The sequence below is a fragment of the Dinoponera quadriceps genome, unplaced genomic scaffold, assembly GCF_001313825.1.
Source record: "Dinoponera quadriceps isolate SergipeBrazil2010 unplaced genomic scaffold, ASM131382v1 scaffold1070, whole genome shotgun sequence".
Classification (NCBI taxonomy): Eukaryota; Metazoa; Arthropoda; class Insecta; order Hymenoptera; family Formicidae; genus Dinoponera; species Dinoponera quadriceps.
Window position 1 is genome coordinate 119,220 of NW_014555341.1, and position 19,491 is coordinate 138,710.

General features: G+C 41.4%; 4 protein-coding genes across 8 annotated transcripts in view; 2 read left to right on the forward strand and 2 right to left on the reverse strand.

The window, feature by feature from the left end:
- LOC106743907 (PHD finger protein 14) overlaps positions 1-911 on the forward strand; it is a 7,157-nt gene extending 6,246 nt beyond the window's left edge. The window contains exon 14 of the mRNA XM_014618214.1: positions 828-911. Coding sequence (XP_014473700.1) covers positions 828-833 — 6 coding nt within the window. The 3' untranslated portion in view covers positions 834-911. The remainder of the gene's footprint in view (positions 1-827) is intronic.
- Positions 27-2,539, reverse strand: LOC106743910 (methionyl-tRNA formyltransferase, mitochondrial). 4 transcript variants are annotated; one of them, XM_014618218.1, is made up of 7 exons: positions 2,222-2,539; positions 2,008-2,044; positions 1,847-1,917; positions 1,659-1,781; positions 1,232-1,410; positions 924-1,121; positions 27-746 (listed from the first exon to the last, which is right to left on the reverse strand). In XM_014618218.1, the coding sequence occupies exons 1-7, from the start codon at positions 2,440-2,442 to the stop codon at positions 565-567; spliced, it is 1,011 nt and encodes a 336-aa protein (XP_014473704.1). In that variant the 5' UTR covers positions 2,443-2,539; the 3' UTR covers positions 27-564. The 4 variants fall into 4 exon arrangements, with proteins under 4 accessions (XP_014473704.1, XP_014473703.1, XP_014473707.1 ...); XM_014618217.1 differs by having other exon boundaries at positions 1,847-2,044; XM_014618221.1 differs by having other exon boundaries at positions 1,847-2,041; positions 2,302-2,430.
- A 404-nt stretch (positions 2,540-2,943) lies between these two features.
- Positions 2,944-10,309, reverse strand: LOC106743909. Its single transcript, XM_014618216.1, has 8 exons — positions 10,213-10,309; positions 9,567-9,677; positions 9,256-9,442; positions 7,533-9,036; positions 7,240-7,320; positions 6,871-7,115; positions 6,391-6,776; positions 2,944-6,006 (listed from the first exon to the last, which is right to left on the reverse strand). The coding sequence occupies exons 4-8, from the start codon at positions 8,967-8,969 to the stop codon at positions 5,648-5,650; spliced, it is 2,508 nt and encodes an 835-aa protein (XP_014473702.1). The 5' UTR covers positions 8,970-9,036; positions 9,256-9,442; positions 9,567-9,677; positions 10,213-10,309; the 3' UTR covers positions 2,944-5,647.
- Positions 10,310-11,454: 1,145 nt separating this feature from the next.
- LOC106743937 (transmembrane protein 214-A) lies at positions 11,455-19,260 on the forward strand. 2 transcript variants are annotated; one of them, XM_014618291.1, is made up of 9 exons: positions 11,455-11,721; positions 12,481-12,683; positions 12,808-13,494; positions 13,646-13,856; positions 13,931-14,070; positions 17,981-18,107; positions 18,587-18,759; positions 18,847-18,998; positions 19,088-19,260. In XM_014618291.1, exons 1-9 carry the CDS (start codon positions 11,598-11,600, stop codon positions 19,212-19,214), a joined length of 1,944 nt encoding a protein of 647 aa, XP_014473777.1. In that variant the 5' UTR covers positions 11,455-11,597; the 3' UTR covers positions 19,215-19,260. The 2 variants fall into 2 exon arrangements, with proteins under 2 accessions (XP_014473777.1, XP_014473776.1); XM_014618290.1 differs by having other exon boundaries at positions 11,457-11,721; positions 18,497-18,759.
- The last annotated feature ends 231 nt before the right edge of the window (positions 19,261-19,491 follow it).

Genomic DNA, 19,491 nt, shown 5'->3' on the forward strand with positions numbered 1-19,491 from the left:
ATATGTGTGAAAGTATAGAGAAAGTTTCCTATAATTAGAGCAAGAGTGAATTTTGAAAATATTATAGTGAAAATCCCATTTGAAGGTATGATTTTCTGGAGGTTCACATTATGTTATAATGCAGTTCGCGTTACTCGTTTTTTTATGAATTCCTTTACAGACTTCTTCATCGTAACGTTTTATAGTTTTATATAGCGCGTGATTCTTGCATAAAGAATTTACTAAGTAAATTGTAGAGTAAGAAATAAAAGAAACACACAAGAGAGAATATTTTTACATGAAGCAAGAAAAACACGATGCTATTTTCAATGCAAAATTAACAAAGCCTGAGATGAGCAAAATAATTTATCCGGTGCTCGAGAAGATACTAATAAACGACAAGCAGCTTATTATTTTCACAGTGAAGTCTCACTGCGTCTATATTATATTTAGTACACTCTAAGTCTCTAAAACTTACTATTATAGTAAATACAAACTTAATGTAAAATTGTCCGTTCTTGGATGAAATCTTTGTAGGTTTGCAAAAGAACTTTACAGTGTCGAAGACAGAGGCAGCATTGTAAATTATATTATGTTATTCCGTAAAAAAAATAGTTTCTTCATTTTGCCCTGCATAAATCCGTTTCTGAAGTCCATCGCGCTCATAGGCGAACGGCCAGATACTATCACCTTCTTTATCGAGACCCAGCTTGGGCCTTTACACGTTACGATTAGTACATTGCTCTTTTTATCAAATCGCACGAAACCTGGAAGAGAGTTTCTCACATTAATCACGCACGTCTTATTCAGAAATAATTACATTTTCAGATGAATAATTTTTTTCCTAGGAATAAACTGAGGGTTTAAACAGCGTTTCAATTGTTGGAATTAATTTAGTGCCACACTGAATCAGTACAGGGGTAAATGGTAACGATCTATATCACCTGGTACATCATCGTCCTCCGGATTCGTTCCGTCAATCGGTTTCGACACCTGCCGAACGTCAAACAATTTTATCGCTGTGTCACGGAACTTGGTCGTTAACGGATGCAATCCTAACAGACCGCGATGCAGGTCATACACATTCTTCGCCGTCATTTCGTCCCATTTGACCAAAGAGATCTTTGATGTAACTTTAGGTGCTACAATGTGTATAATTGTCAAAAAAAATATTAATGAGAAAGAAATTCAAATACTTTAAACACTGATTGTATTGTGTGTTGTTTCTAGTACAGCAGTAAAGTCAAGTTACCATACGTTATGCCTATCCTTTCCTGAGGCCTCGAGGACGATAATATATCCGGCAGTTTTCCTATCGTACTAACTAGAACTTTTGCTCCTATTCTTGCTAACTTCGCGTGCAGTTCTGGTAATGTTTCATCTGCATGAATATTTATTCTCTCCTGCGTTATTACCTCTCCAATATCAAACCTGAAATAACAAAGCAGCTCATGAAGAACCGTTTATATATTACTCGAGTAGTGTGATCCCAGATAATATTAAAATCATATGATTCATTTATCTAACATTAAGTGAAAATATGAATATATTTAAAATATATATTACATACATAAAAAAAATCAAATTTAATGTCACTTGCATAAATCTATATCACCTGGCACCTCACCTCTCGGTCCAAATATTACAGAAAGACATGGACTTAAAAAGAAAGATTATACTTCTCTGGCATTATTTTCATGATTGTTATTCCTGTTTCTGCATCTCCGTTAATTAAGGAATAGATTATTGGGGCTGCTCCTCTCCATCGTGGCAGTAAACTAGCATGAACATTTATCATACCGCTGTAACAAAAGATAACGTGTAGTAGAATAGGATCTATATTTGAGAAATGAACAGAGCAACTTACAGTGGAAAAGAATTTATAATATTTAATGGTATCAGATGTCCAAAGGAAACAACTATCCCAATGTGAAAATCCTGTAGATTATTTTCAAGAGGCCATTCCTTAACAACAATTCCCTTCTCCTCTGCATATTGTATAACAGCATTTTTTTTCTGTTTACGTACCGACACAACTTCTAATCGACGTAGTTTTTTGGCTCTGCTATACAGAACATGAATTTCAGTTTGATGTATAATAAATTTCACGAATCAGAGTCTTATTTGAGAAGATAAAGAAAAATTCTCCAATTTCAGGCTGCATTCTTGGAAAATATATTACTGTTCATAAGAATGTAATAATCAGAATCGATAATTAATTATCGATGGAGTCGGTACTAACTATTCATCGTATAAACTTTGTAAACTCGTAAGAGAGAAATTATCTGTCCCGAAAAATAACACATTCCATGGTCCACGTACTGCAGAAGAATATGACTGTCTTCTCCAAACATATGCACTGTACGAAGAGGTTATCTCACGCAATCTCACATTTCTCTTGAATGTTGTGAGTAAGTATGAATATTTCTTTATTATATGCGTTGGCAAATTAATATTCAACATATCGTATTCTCACATCAATGATTTATATGCATATTAACAGTACCGAAATGTGGAAACGTTCGTACGTTCTTTGGCATCACTTCCAACATATCTACATGTATGTGCTACTTATATACAGGGTGTCCCGGGATTTAACCGGCAAACTGCGGGAGCATATTCTATAAGTGGAAATAAGGAAAAAATGTCATATGAAGTTTAGCTAGAAACGTTTTATTACAAAGTTATAAACAAATATTGAAACGGAACATGAAATAGGCAACAACGAAGATCACGCGGTAAAGCGTGTGCGTAACACGAGAAACGGAGCGAGAGATGTCAAGAGGTCGAACCTGTTTACCTTATCTGTGTATTCACATCATGTCTATTATCTGTAATTTTAATGAATTTTTATTTAGAGAAATAAAAACGAGAAAGAGTTGATAAAACAAGCGCTAAAAAAGATAAATATAGATGGTGCATAAATAAAAAAGCCAGGGATCTTTTTTGTAATATCCTTTATTACATACATTTGTTTTAGACTTTACTTCGCATCGGTATGTAACGAATTAGTCATTGTTAATAATTACGTGAATTAGCATTCTTTCGTATAAATATTTTTGTGATGTTCCTTGTTTAGTATAATTGTTATAATCGTCTCGATACAAATGCATTATAAAATAATCCGGATGACACTCTCTAGGCCAAGCTTAAAATATCGTTCGCAAGGACATGATCACCTGGATAATTGAAAAAGAAAACGTAATGTATAGTAATAAATATAGAATGGCATTAAGACATTTTCTTTTTCAAAGACCAGAGCAATTAAAATAACGAACGAATCGGACCCACAATGTAGATTATCACCAAGCGAATACTGTATAAATATAAATTTTTTCTTTCAACCATCTGCACTCGTCTGAACTATAAAACTAGCTTGAGTTTTGCAATAAATTTCCAGCGAAAATATTCGAAGTCAAGCGATAAAAAAAGTCCAGGAAAAAATCCACGAGTGACAAATTGTTTCGGTTAAAATTAATTTCATTTCAAATTGCACGAGTAATAGCTTCATATGTTCTATCAAGTGTCCTTCTCGTTACGTCAAACTCAATCTGAGTACAAAAAAGGACTCGACAAATAAAATACACAAATGATTATCGATATACAGAAATTTGTCTATACAATAATATAAACTACTAAATTCATTTTTTTAAATAAAATCTCATAACACGAATAAAATTTAACTCAAACTAAGAATTATATATGAAAATACTATTTATCGGACTTGTATATGATATCGAACAATAATACAATTCATTTCTATAAGCTATAATACAATTTCAACAGAAAATTTCAGTATATCGAGAATCATCTTCACACCAGTAAAAAAATCGAGATTGTCTTGATTAAAATGTTGTAGAATGTAACGCATATAGCTGCCGGAGAATAATAATTTAGATTCTAAATATACGCACGATCAACTAAATTGCCCTTCCTAATAGCAACGCGGATTATATATCTTCTCTAGTTCTTATTTTCTCTCAATTACAATGAAGTAGTATGATTAAAACGTCTATACATAAAAATACTAAGGAACATCCGATGTACATAATCCGCATTCTCGAGAGCTTTTAATTTGTAAAAAATATTGCTAGTAATCGGCGTTTTGATCGGCGTTTGGATCAAAACAATTTACATGTAGATTGTCCAGATATAACAATTTCTGGCATACTTTATATACGAATAACGCGAGACATAGTCGAACACGATTTGATATTACTTGAGCCTCACATTCTCTTGATCGATGGGAATTAGTGAGAATGTGTCAGTTAATCGCCTGTGTAACTTCTTTTCCCACAGCTACTCTCTCTCTCTCTCTCTCTCTCTCTCTCTCTCTCTCTCTCTCTCTCATTGCACGTGTTCAAGTTAAAAAGGGGAATTACGCGACTGAGATATTGAACTGGTGTTACTTACTTGTCCGCGTGTAAAGTATTGCACTAAAAACACCGGCGATTCGCGATGACAATGGATTTTTGTCGGGGTCTCTCGCCGAAAATCGTCACTTCGTCACACACTGGCAGTTTACGTATTAATGATATGCCGTTTGAAAGTGGATCTACGAACCGTGACACGACGAATGATAGATACATCGAAATCTTATCTAATTGTAACCCACTCATTGGAAGTGCGAGCGTTAATTATATTCACCAAGCAGGTAATTAAATAGAAATATAAAATCTATCTGTCTAATCCGTCTCTTTTACTGTACACTCTAATATTAACTTGGCACTTGTATAGCTATACGAAAATAAGTTATATATCTGTAATCGATGTGTAAGGAAGAGGGGCTGCGTAAGATCACTTCGCGTGGTGCACAAGCTTCTTAAATCTCGTGAGAGCAAGCGTTCGCTGCATAGATTGGATAGACACACGCCGTTACGCTCTATTATTATTAATATACTGCCGATGGATTTTTCGTTTGTCTCGAGTGACGCGCAAGGTAGACCGAGGAGCGGTGATCAGCGATTTTAATGCAGTACTTCACGGGAAAATATTTCGTTTCAGCAAGCATGATATGCATCCCATTAATTTCGCGACACTATTATCGAAAGCGTTGCCGATCGTTACCTTTATACACGAACAGTACGAGGACACTTTGTCGACTCATGTGAATTTCGCCGGAATCACCGGTACCGATGATCCGGAAATTAACGAGAATCGTTGCGCAAGATGCAAGGTCCGTTACAAAAGTTGCATTCTATGAACTGTTGAAACCTCCCTCTCTCTCTCTCTCTCTTTCTCTCTCTCGTCCGCACTGCTTGTACATACACCGTTATTAAAAACATGATTCTGTCTTTCTTAAAAACTCGTAAAAGAAAGATAATCTTCAAGGCGGATATACTAAACGTACGATGTGCATCCTCGTATAAAATTAATTGACCTTTTCCTAGGAATCTGATCGCTACACAACGTCAGAATCGCGGAAAGGCTTTTGTATATAACAAGGCCTATTCGTTTAAGACACTTTTAAGGGAGCAGACGCACAGAAAGCATGTTCCGTTTTGGGTTTCGCCGGTTCTGCTCTATGAAGATCTCGTTTTATATTACATTAAAATAGATAAATTTTTTCAACTACTTAATTCCTCCGTACTACTCGTTCGCATACGTCCGCTTTTATAAAAACCTATAAATGGCAACTTCTCTACTACTTTCACAGCAGCTGTAATACCTACTTTTTTGGCGAGTTCAGTAATCTTACTCTCTCCTTCTCCTCCTCGCTGATGAAGATTCTAGTAATCACTATATCACCAGTGCTAAGCGTTTGACAGGCCACGCTAGTCCCAATAGCTGCCTGCGGGCTGTCGGTCTTGTCGCCTTGGCAGGAACAGACGCATTTAGTAGGAGATGCCTCTGCACTGTTGGCGGAAAGCTGGTCAGTCGCGGAGCTAGTGACTGCCGAGAGTATGGCTTCCAATTTCTCAATCTTCTCCAGCCTGTCCATCCGACCGTCCGAAAGTATCTCGTCCACCATCTGCATCGATTCCGTCAAGCTTGGAGTATCGGCGTTGCGTGGCGACAGTATACCACCTGAAAGTCGCGATTCAGAATCAAACAGTGTTCGTTAGAACGCGGAGGAACTGACTCGCTCACGAAATAATTCATCTAGAATGATCAACTGTAAATACACGCTCGACACGTTGAATTTGTACAGTTAATAAAGAGCCGATGATGAGAAACGAGGTAAGAGATATGTATCTCGAATTACACTGCCACATTGTACTTTTGATATTTCAATTATCAGCTAAGCTTTTCTACAATTAATGGAAGTCAGTCCGGCAGTCAACATGTTAATTAGACTTCCGATTTTTCACGCGTTCGGCTTCGATTTAAAACAACTAATCACTCTTGTATACTTCAGCTTTATAAGCACTGATGAAATTGTTCTTTTTGCAGCGTGACAATCACTCGTACCAGAATGAGAATTTTCCGAAGTGTAGCTTTCCATGCTGGGATATTCCACGTCGTCCGTCTTATCCTCGTCATCGTCGTCGCTGCTGTCAGCCTTATCCTGGCCCATATTTTCCAACTTCTCCAGTTTCTTCGCAACTTTATGGCTCCCCTTGAGCTTCTCCTTCTCGTCCTCGGTAAGATCCAAGTATCGAAGGAGCCGAATCTCGCGATTACTCAGTACGATGTTCTTGCTCGTCGCTTCCTCCATTCTCTTTTTCAAATCCGCCACCTCGGTCTCGACCTTTCGCTGTTTCTTGCGTGCTTTGACCTCCGCCGGTCTTATGTGCATCTGAATCTGTTCTTCGCACAGCTCTGCAAACAGACCTTGTACCTCCGGCTTGATGAGCCTGTCGATAACGCAAAAATCGCTGTTAGAAATCTTGCCACTCGCTACTATCGGCACAACTCCGTGAATATCTATTAATAGAAGCACGCACATACCTGGACATGGCATTGTAGACCTGAGGCACAAGGCTCAGAACGTCGCTACTCGCGTAAATCAACATGTCGCGAGTCATCGGTCGCCGGGACCAGTATCGTTGATCCTTACGGTAGATGTTCTTCAATTGTTCTTTAAGTGGATTACACGGAGCACCATAATGATCGCACAATGTATTCAGATTAACGTTTTTAACTTTGTACACAGGCTTCCCCGTTTCTTGAAACTGTAGTACTGCATGAGCAGCCTATATATGCAAGATATTACATCTTCATAGATAAAGTGATTCATGTGTATAATATACATATAAATAAATATATACATGACATAATATAATTACGAACAGACATGAAAAAAACGAGGGATATTACCTGTGTATCAAAAACATTCGTCAACATAATTTTAAACTGATTGTACAGATTGACACTATCGTTCCTACAGTCATGAATCACCTGCAAAAACAAGAGCGATTAATTAATTATCAAGAGCGTGTCATTGGCACGACACACGGAGTGTCCCAGGTTTTACCAGGCAACCTCAACGTACTGCGTTAAGCAAAAGTGGAGGGAGAAACGTTACTGTTGTCTGTGAAACTCCAAAGGATGTCAGGAGGTCTGTAAATCTTGTGACACTCGTTTAGAATCGGCCGTTCTCGCAACGTTACCTTGACGACATTCTTATGTTCCAGCAGCTTCTGGAGACCTCCAGCTTGAACGAGACTCGGACACGTGAACAGATCGAACACGTACGCCTGGCCGCTCATCGTACCGATCTGGACGAGGGTCAACTGGCCCTTGACGCCGAGATTGATGCCCTCGCAGTCGAACGAGATAACCACCTTGCCGTCGGGAGGCGGCTTCCGAGGATTGATTATATCCTCTATGATCTGAAGACTGTCCCTCGGCGTCGCGATCACCCTGGTCTGCTGCAGCACCTTCAGTTTCCAGGCGTCTCCCATCTGCGCGGTTTGCAGACTGCGGTCGCGCTCCGTGTTGTCCGCCAGGGTCTTCATCACGAGCGTGTTGATCCTCTGCTTGAGGGTCTGCTGCTGCAGACTCACCGGTGGCGAGTTATTATTGCTTTCGACGACGGGCGGTGGAGTGGTGTACGCGTTCTGCAGCGAGTTCGGCTGAGTCGAATTGTTGCAGACGTTCTCCGGCGGCGGCAGCTGCGAGAACTGGATCTTGCTCGGTGGGATGATCGGCAGCGAGTTCGTGTGCACAGTCAAGCTGTTATTGCTCTGACTGCGGACACCACCGCCGCTCGAGGCCTTCGTCTTCGCGGCTGAACCCGTCGCCGATTCCGGAGCGACGGAAGATTTCGACCGGTTGATCAACGTCACCAGGTTGCTCTGCACGTGAAACGCGTCCGGGAACATCTTGATGAAAGTCGACAGGTCCTGCGGCGTCTTGAATATGCACATCCAACTCTCGTGGGAAAACTTGTCGTTGACCATATTGTACAGCTGGTCGATCAGGATCGGGCCTTTCTGCTCGATGCACACGCAGAAGAAGTCCAACAGCTTCGCCGTGACCTCCGGGTCGATCGGGATGTCCGGCTCTAACTCCAGCAATCGCTCCAGCTTCATGCCCTCGTATTGCTTCAATATCACGTTATCCTCCGTGACTACGAACGCGTCGGGATACTTGAGGAGGAAGTCGCGGAACTCCTTGTAGTGCTGACCGGATATATGCCTGACCTCCGGCGAGGCCTGCGATCGGTGGCCCAGGAGGCTCTTGATAGGCACTTCGATGCCCATGCCGTATTGCACCAGCTTATTCGTAAAGTATTCTACGGCCTCGCGGGCGTAATCGCGCTTAATTGCGTTCTTGCTACCGCTCTCCTCCTCCACAACCGGTTGGAACGTATTAACGGACACGTAATCGCCGTCGATCGCGAACAGAGCCGGATATTGCGATAGAAACTTCTTAAGGCCACTTTGTGAACCTCCCGCTATTTGCCGCATCTCCTTCGTAAAGCCCTTGGCCCCGAACTGGCAGCTCAGATCGTGCAATGTGCGTGGGCCACCTTTGTCCATCAGTCGCTCGAAGAAGAAGAGGAGAGTCATGTTCCTGATCGTCTCATATTCCGAGCTGTCCATCTTTGATGCAATTGTAACGGTAAAAAATTTATACTTGTACAATTTCTCCTCAATGTCAAGATGCTTCCTGCAAAAAGAAGCGCGATTAACTCAGTTGCAAATGTTACACTGCACTCACGTGTGACTTATGAACAGTAATTATGTTAATTTTATTGAGAACATAAATGTTTGTTACATGAAATGTATGAAGCATACGTGCGCAATGCTTGATAAAATGTTAGGAAATCTTGTTGCTACTTCCAGAATATATCAGATATGTTTTACAGATAATTTGTAATGTACTCACAGTCATAGTAAAATTAAAACACCAAGGATAAAGGCACATCACTAGGCTATCATCATTTTTTAGTTATGCCTTTACAAAAAATATATTGAGTATTTGTTGACGATTGGTAGATATGATACTGTCGAAATTGAGCGATTTCCAATTGAACTTAACAATTATAGCCAGCATAATGGAGGAAAAGGCAAATCTGAGGAAACATAATCTAATCTAAGCCTTGTATCATAATATATCATAATCATTATCTCAAATCTATTGAGATTATCTTATTGCACATAAATTTTTGAAGAACATCATTAAAGAATTCAGTATACCTTAACTTCAATGTGGATGAAGATGCATTACGATAATTATAATGTGCCTTCAGTCATTGTCAACTGTTCCTTTTAGAAACGATGCATTATAAGATCTTCCTCCTCCCCCACCTGTGGACAATAATAACAAATGATAACAAGAGGAACTTAGCTGAAAGAGGAACATTGAAAAGGTTTCCCACATCCGTAGTCTGACTGAACAAATACGTAAGGCTTATCTCGCAATTGGCGATGAAAACATTCGCAGTTTTAACGACAAATTTCACCGCTGGGAAATTCTGAATGACGTCTCGCAAACAAGTGTCATTATCGCGTTTCGTATTCGAAACATGTGCGTTCACACGATCTCGATCATACGACAGCACTCTCGGTTGCGGCCCACCTGGACGGCTGGCCTTCGGGAATAAATCTCGCGAATTTGCATCTCGTTAAGAAACGGTGACGGTCGCAAGAAAAGCTAGTGTTTCTCGACGTTGTAGTTTTTATAGGTCATTCAATTCTCGTTTGTTCTAGCCGACGGAGAAGCGGAAAAGAGAACCGCGCGACTTCCTGACGGTCATCCGGAGGATCCAGTGATCTTGTGACCACTTTTTCCTCACCGACTCGCCGTAACGACACTCCCCGCGGGACAAATATCGCGGCGTACCTTGGCAGCGACGTACAGCAGAATCGCAGCTAACCCCAACGCGATCCACTTATTCTTTCGTCCATGCAGGTATATCCAATGGATTGCTCCGCTTGGGAGGGACACCGTCAGAGGGATCTCCGTGCACAATTGACGTTGACAACAGAACAGAGAACCCTGCCCCAACATCACGTCACGCACCTCATTACGTCCTTAATTAGTGCGGCCGTGCTTATCTAAGCGAGCTTTTAATTGTTAGCAATAGGTACACAAGTCTATTTTCGAATCTCTGTTCGATTACATTGTTGAAAGATAAAAATCTATTCGATAAGCTGTTCAATGTCTTTTTACATAAAGCTAAAGGATCACTTTCTTTATCACGACAAATAAACAGGAATCGAGCAATAACTTAGGCAAAATTATGAGATGGTTCAAATGTTTTACAGCTCGAAGTCTCTAGTTTTTCCTTCTTTAAAATGTATCCATCTATTTTTTTATAAATATATTATTTTAAAAAATAAAAACTCAACTAAAAGGTGTTCGAAATTGAGTGGTCGTCAATTTTCGTTTAACTCAATATAACTTGACGAGAAACGACAAAAAAAATTTGGCATTAATATTGTAGAAAACCGAACACTTTAAAATGTAAAATACTTTCCGAACTATCTCGATAGCATTATTTTTATCGAAGTTACCCTTGAATTTGCTCATTTCTCAAAATAGAGTAGAGGTACGACTGACTCGGCATTGAAAAGTCTACTTAAAAAATAAAAGTACGTCCATCGTTAGGTTGTATCACAATTTCAATTCTTTGTTAAGCTATGTCTACAATAGGTGCAGTGAGTCTTAAGCTATAAGAAATTGACCAATCACAATCGATTATTCTTCACACATTCGACTGTGATTAGCCGATTTCTTACGGACGTGAACCTATTGTAAACATCTACACCTGTTGTAAACACCGCTTCAAGGAAAGTGGCGGCTCGTAACGTGGACTTTGGAACTAATTTGCAACATCACACACAAAATAACGGGTCTGATTAACAGACCCCTTATTTGTAATGCAAATAAAGGGGTCTAAGGGACCCGTTATTTCTACGTATGACATTGCGAATTGTATTTTACATCGAAGAACTAATCGATTCTTTAATTAAAAAATTTAATCGAATAACGATTCATCGTTCAAACGTCGTCCATCGTTCTAGCGTGGATAGAAGCGCGTGGCAGTTGTACGTACACGCATGCGCTACCACGTACGATAGTGTGGCTGACACTTTGCCAACAAAACCCGCTCGCGCACGCTCCAGCTAGCTCCAGTTAGCTACAGTGCCTTTTGGAGTCAGGCAGCGTTGTTGTTGTTGTTATTATTTTCTGCAGTACTGTACTATCACTTTGCACTTGACACGATGTCATCTGGCGGTTGGGAATTGGTCGGTAAGAAGAAAGACAAAACGAATGGCAAGGCGAACAAACTTACGAAGGCGGAGAAGAAGAAATTCATCGAGAACGCGCCAAAAGTCGAGGACTTTTGTGAGTCTTGGTTCCCTCATAACCTGCCGCTTGTCACCTCGCTCAATTTAACCTTAATTTCGCTCCGATTGTTGCAACCTTATCGATTCGGTCGCGAGACATTGTTATAAAAATAGTACGGTCAAAGCGGCATCCGGCCGGCTTGTCAATCGCGCATGAAATCTTTAGAACGCGTGGGTAGCAATATGGTACCTATATGTACGTCATTCGCTAATGTTCATTCTGCTATTGCACTTTGTCACCGTAAAACAGATTGCAGATTTTCATTGTAACTATAGTTTTCAAGGCTTGGAAGAAATCGGGGTTTTTTCAATTTTCCCGCGATTTTTTTCAACTTCTCCGCGGGTGAATGACAAAAATGGAAAAAACCCAAATTTCTCTATTTTTCCACGGATTTCTTCGGTTACTTTCCGAGCAAAAGTTGAAAAAACGTTTTTTACTATAATTGCGTTTTTTACTATAATTTTTACTATAATATGATTTTGCTATAATATTAAACTATAATTGTAACACAAAAGTAAACTACTTTGAATTGCAATAAGTCGAAATATTAAAAAAAATTGGTTTGATAGTGTTTCTTGTAAATAATTATTTAGTCTGTTCTTATAGCTGCACTGCTGAACTGGTGCAATAAGTTAAAGACAAGTATATTTCGTCTCACTCTTATTGCAACCGTTCAGCAGTACAGCTATAAAGAACAGACCAAACAAGTTATACTGCTCTGATAAATAAACTGACTTGATTTATTTGTGATTTTAGTGCCACTGAGTCAAGTAAAGACACTGTACGACAATCTAGATGGTAATAAGGAGACCAAAAAATCTCCCAAGGCAAAGGAACATAAGATGAAAGAGAATGAAGAGAAAAAAAAACAGCAACAGCAGAAGCAGCAGCAGGCTGAGAAGAAGAAACAGGAACCAAAGGAGAAACCTCCAAAAAATATAAAAGACGCATTGAATGCGGTAAAAAGCTGCTCTCTAAGAATTCGGAATTAATCTTGGATTATAATAAAAATGTTTCACAAAAATAGATACACGTTAATTTGTACACTGTCTTATATTAATAAATCCTTTGCTATGTTTGCAGATCGATGTGAAAGAGCTTAATAATGTGCTGGCGACCTCACAGGCCAGATATCCGGAAGCTCCGTTGATCTGGCTGAAGAACCTCGCGGCATTCCTCAATGTTAAAATACCCATCGACAAGGAGGACGCAATTTTCTCAGGAAAGCCCAAGGACTATCCGTTGAGTTTAGTACCTAAGGCAATCTCTTCTACGTTAGAACGCGTGGTAGAAATGGCGGGCCAACAGTCCGTCCAATGTTTCTACGAGAGCACTCTCACGTCGATGGCCATCGACATGGTCAAGGGAATCCCCGTGGTTGGTCACAAGATATTTTTGCAGCTGCTGGCGCACTTAAATCCCGAGATGACCGCCGCAAACATTCCCAAGCTGACCACAATAAGGAACTCTTACGAGAACAGGAAAAACGTCGGTCTGTCCCTGCTGTGGGCCTGGTCGCAGGCCGGCAGGAAGAACCTGGCGGTCGGCTTGAAAATCTGGCACGAGTTGATGTCGCCGATGCTGGATATGAAGGGCTACGCGAACTACGTCGTGCAGATCTTGAACGACCTTGTCTTCGGCCACGACAATGTTCGCGATCTCAGTTTGGACCTGTACCTGGACATCATCACGGAAACTTACTCGAATAAGTTCAGCAACCAGCCGGTGAATCTGGTGGCAGAGATCGGCGCGAGTATCGATAAGCTGAGAGTAAGTAATAACGACATGCGCGAGTCGCTTAACACGCCGTCGCGTTGCTCGTGCGATCACCACGATCGCGAGAGCGATACCCGTTCAAGCTCGACTCGATGCGGCGGCGGCGGCTGGACGAGAATGCGGTAAAATTCCGTGTCTTTTACAGTCGATAGTATTTAAGAACAAGGACATAAGTTACACGAAATTGTTCGAAATGTTGCTCGGGAGAGTGACGCCGAAGTCGCACGCGGACTACAGGCATGAGATAATCAAGGCACTCGCGGATTGCCTCGTCACGGAACCCCGTTGCTTCGCCATATGGGGTTCTATCTACACCACGCACTTGTATCAGTCCAGTCTTCTCTTGCAGTACATCGGTGGGTACCCGCGCCGCTCGCGCGCGTCCTCAGCTGAATCGCGTGTCTCACAGCAGAACTTGTCATTCTTGTAGATGCGAATTTACCCGGTTTGCAGCCGCAGTTGAGGACGAAGCATTTCAAAGAAACTCTCGCGATCTTCCAGAACAGTAACGAGAAATGGAAGAAAGGCAAAGACGAGAGTCTCGCGAACACGTGCAAGCTTACATCTCAGGTGAGTGTTCTCTCCTCTCTCTCCCCTCACCCCGTGCATTATCGCGCGATTTTCGTCGGATCACGAAATCGAGCGATTCGATCAAATCGACGAGCCCGGAGTGCGGCTTAAATCAATTCACACGAGGCAACCCGCAAAGAGTGCGATGGCGCTGAGTAACATACGCATCGTCATCTAATCCGATTAATTTATTGTCCGACGATATACATGCACCCATCTTATTTCTGATTATAATCTGAATTGCGTCGCAAGTCAATTGCAGTATGAACGTTCGCCCGATCTGATATTCTTATCTTTCGCGCCAAGTAAAAGAACAAGTGGCGATATTTAGTAGATAAACGCGTCGCGTCCATGCTTGTTATTCGGCGGAGAAGTTATTTTTCTGAAAAATGCAAATTATCCGTTTATCGGATAAGCGGACAGTTGCTATTTTCTCTTTCACATTTATAGCTCGCCTCATGACGATTTTCAGCGGGTAAATATATTCTCCCTCTCTCTTTCTTTGTTTAATTACGATGTAATGTACAGAAGAAAGTTACAAGCGCGTATCGCCTCGCGCAAAAGTCGCTGCGTACGGGAGGTGATGAACGCCCGGTGAAATTGCAGGTGCGACGATTGCTGATCATTATTAAATCCATTTACGTTGTAAAATGCTCCGTGGACGTTTTTACGCGAGGAAGACGGTGCTCGCAGAAAAAAAGAGAGTTCGCTCGTGCATAAATCCGCTCTCGCGCGTCGTGTTTAATGTAACAAGTTCGCGTGTCTACCGCACTTAATACAACAACTTCTCGTGTCCGGTGAGACGGTACTTCGGTGAGCGCGCGGAGAAAACTTACGCGCTTCGGTGGACAGACGGACAAACAGTTATGGACAATTAAGTTTGGAAAGCGTCACTCTTGCCGAATTCGTTGATCCTCGCAAATCACGAGGCTCGCGCTCGCCGGCGAACCATGTGTCCGGCAACGACAAACAGTCTCTTCGTTTTAGCTGAACTAGTTCGAGAAATTTGCATGCACATTGAAAGGTATGAAGTGTACGTACAAGATCCTCACGCTTCAGTATGTGTAAATTTCTTGAACTAGAGCAACCAGTTCAACTAGAAAGAATAGACAAAAACTTCAATTCATGTTCCTGTTATTATAATTTAGATCTAATCTACAGTTAATTTAACGGAATTGATCGATCGCATTGATTAGTTTTGCTAATCGACCAATGCGATTGGTGAATTCCGTTGAATTCATTGTCGGTTAGATTTAAATTATAATTGGTGGAAACAGGTGTCAGTCGCGAACCCGGAGATCGATTGGGTATTTCAAAACATAGTGAGAATTACGAAAGTGAGCGAATTGATTAGAATATTTATAAATTCATTAGTCAATCGTTCATTAGTCAGATAGTAAATTTGTTCATTTTTGTAATTTTTATTATTACGTTTTGAGATATATAATCGACCTTCTGTAAGCCTATATACTCGGAAACATCATACTGATGGTAGAGTGACATTTAATTAACCAATCAGGACAAAAAGATTTCTTCGTCATGATTGGTCAATTAAATGCCACTCTGCTTTCAGTGTGGTGTTTCCAAACACAGACCTGTAAATTCTGTAATTTTTAACGATAATGCCCGTTAAAAAATTTCTCATATATAATTATATATAGAATATGTCCATATAAAAAAATATATAATTATATATAATTATAACAATTCGAATAAAATAATATAATTAAAGTAAAATAATTAAAAAAAAATATATATATATATATTTCTGATATGATCATACATAACTTTCTCTGTATATCACCACTTCACATATAATTATATATTTTTACACATGGACAAATTTCATACGTAGCCCGTAGAGGGCCTATATTCTGAACTCTCTTTCACCGATAAAAGTGCTTCTAAAAGTGGCCAAATGGAATCACCTGCTGATTAGCTGAGAAGGCCACATTTGAAGGCACTTTTAACATAGGCACCGATAAGAGAGAATTTAGAATACAGTAGGTCTGTTCGTTTTCGCTGCACCGCTGAACTAGTGTAATAAATTGAAGCAAGCCAAGTATATGTTTTCTCACTTCAACTTATTGCGCTAGTTCAGCGGTGCAGCGAAAACGAACAGACCTAGTGTCTACTGGACAGATAATTAGATACTCCACGTATAAAGTCAAAACGCGACCTTGTTTACGCCAACCTGCATTCCTCCTCCTCCTCTTCGCGACAAGTCCGGATGAAAAAGAAATTCCAAAGTTCAGTAGCATTGCGCGAGTGCGTGCGCGTGCAAATTCGATCGGAATAAATTCCGAGCGCGGGTCAAGTGCGTAGCTTCGCGCGAATTCCGTTATCAGTATCCCTCCACGAGCTCGTTGATGTCATTTGACGCGCGAGCGCGGACGTAGTGGACACGAGTCCCATCTTCGACAAGGAGACGGCGTCACGGTCGCTTCGCAATACCGTCGTAGATTAGACTCGTAATTATTCGTTGCGATCTTCATCAGTGCGATTCAACGCGTGCTTAGTACGCAGTACGCCGTTACCCGCGCGACCGACGACGAAGATCACAGCACGCGATCCGCGTAACGTCCGTAATCCTGCTGTTCATTCAGATTTTCCAAATCCATCGCAGCTGACGTCGAGAGTATACCTGCGCGATAAATATATTACGCGCCCGTCGTGCTCCGCTAGGCGCGAGAAATCGACGATTCGAGTCGCGATCGATCGCGCGTTTACATTTGAGCCAGGTGAAATCGATCCCAGATCAATCACCTGCGTAACAACCACGGCATACATACAGTCAGGATCCTCGACAAGGTAACTCTTTTTATTCCCTCAAGTGCGTAGCTTGCGAACTCGTGAATACGAGTCTCTCTTCCTTCCTCCCTCCCTCCCGCTCCTCCTCTTTCTCTCTTTGTCATATTTTCTTTTCCTCGCAAGGAGGAAAAAGCGCAGTAATGCACTTTCGAGAAGCGCGAGAGCGAATTCCTCGGCTAATCGGAGGTGCGGTGAGCTAACGGTTGGCGCTGTCGTTAAACAGGTGTTGTGAAGCGCAGCTCGGGCGGTTTCGTTGTTTTTCGGCGGCCGCCTGGGGGTGGGGGGGGGCGGCGAAACAAGCGGCGGGCTCGATTCGAACGACGTTACACGCCACGGTACGCAGCAGCGCGCTCGGCAGGTTAGGTCGTTCATTTCGGGAACGGAGCTGGAACGGTTAGACTATTGATCCGCGCTCATCGCCCCCCTCGCGACGCCCAGCCGAGAGCAGCAGCGCGACGGCGACGACACCGTTCATTTGTTCGTTCGTCCGTGCACTTTTCTTTTTTTTTCGACCACCAAGACGCGGAGATCGACGAAAGTAACGAGCCTGTCACGTCTGCCCGGTTTTCCGCAGGTAAGGCCGAGCGCGTCCGTGTCCGCAATCTGATAACGTATCTCGTTCGATTGCGTCGCCGGATTGTACGCGCGAATCCTCCGCGGGTGCATGATCGTACCGAATTGATCGCACGACGAGCGAATTGCTCGGCACACGACGCGGTGACGTGTGCCGTACCAGTGTATCGATAACGGGGCTCATCTCATCGAATGCTCTGGAAGAAACTCCAAAGGATCGTTAACGCGTTATCGGGGACTGATTATCGGTTATCAGAAATTTGCTCCGAAGTTCTCGCAAAAGTCGAAATCCTTGGAACGCGGCTACGTTATTACTTCTCACGTTATATTTTTGCGAGTTGATTAGTGACGAATCAATGAATGAATTGTGTGTATTGCAATATTTCTATTTTACATCACAAATAACCGGTATCCTCGCGAGAAAGAAAAAGCCAACGCGAGAAGTACAAAGAAGTCAGATCCAAGTGTGGTTATCTGTTATGATTGTTATTGTTTTTGTTGCTGATTATTGTCCTTGTCCTTTCAGGCACTATTAAAGAAGATGACTTCCTCCACACGCCGTGGCTTTCCCTGGAGGACAGGCAGTCTGTTTCTGTTGCTAATTATTGGTGCTATTGTAGCATATGACATACAAAAACATGGCTCCTTCCAAGGTAAGGATCTCCTCTGTACACAGTGATATCATTCTCTATGCTTGTGTCTCATGTTTGCTATCATTGTCATCTTTATTTTTCTTCAAATTTTGTCAATTATGGTATTTGTTATGTGGATGTATACTGTTTATTATTCAGGAAGAAAGTTGTGATCTAACATATCTTGTGATGTTCACAACAGTATGATGATCTATTGAGTCATAATTATGGTTGACTGATGAAAATATCCATTGTTACCACAAACATCATCATGTCTAACAACATCCTTCTCTTTATTGCTTCTTTCTTTCTCATCGTTCAGTTTTTCCTTCATTCACTTCTAAATTGTATGGAAATACAAGTTAAAACTTTCTAATTTGATCGATACATTAGCATTTGTGTATTTGTAGCATCCAAAATTGGAATATTCGTGAAAACTAGTGGAATCTTGAAGCATGTTGAGAAGGCATGGACTACTATAAAGTTGTATTCGTCTGCAGGACACCAAACAATTAAGGATAGCTCAGAATATTACAAAGCCGCGGTTGATCTCTGTGTGCCATACGTTAAATTAGCCGGCGATGTCTATGTCATAGTAAAGAACGTTTCGATTAAAATGTACAACAACGCTTTAGTATACGTCGAGAAGAAGACACCCGTGGTCCTGGATACGGTGAGTAGACGGAGAAAATCGGCGAGCACTCGGCAAACACAGCGGGCAAAATATCTCGTAACGATCTTCTCTCTGCTCTTCGCGCAGGTCGAGCACTATCTCCCAGGAATTGTAGATCAGATTCAATCCCGGAGTCTCCAGGCATTAGAGTTTGTGAAAGTTTCTTTCGCTCTGGTTGGAGAGAAAGTCATTGAGCATTCCAGCGCGACGATAGATTGGCTGGGAAAGAACGTCTTCGTGTGAGTACACTTTTGAATTACACGCGGGCTCCCCCCGTGTAGAAATTAACGTGACTATCAGCTTTTCCTTGTGGTCTCTCTCGTTTCAGAGGTAAACTTAGCCCGGAGAATCTCGGAGATTACGCCGTATGGACGATACGCACGACACTATCGTACGCGAGTGAAACGTATGACTGGGTATACGAAAAAGTACAGACTCTCTCGAAAATGCCATGAATAATAAATTCGTCGATTATCCTACGGCGATTCATTGCGTCGGTAACGAGAGACAGAAATCTCATTCCTTCTCTCTCTTTCTCTCTCTCTCTCTCTCTCTCTTTCTTCGAACGTCAGCATTTATTATTTATGACACAGAAGTTGAAGGGTTGCATTAATACTTTTGAAGATCACGAATGCGTCGGCCATTTTACCTGTGATATTTCTAAGAAAAAAAAGAAGAAAAAAGAATATATATACATATACACACACACATATATATATATATATATATATA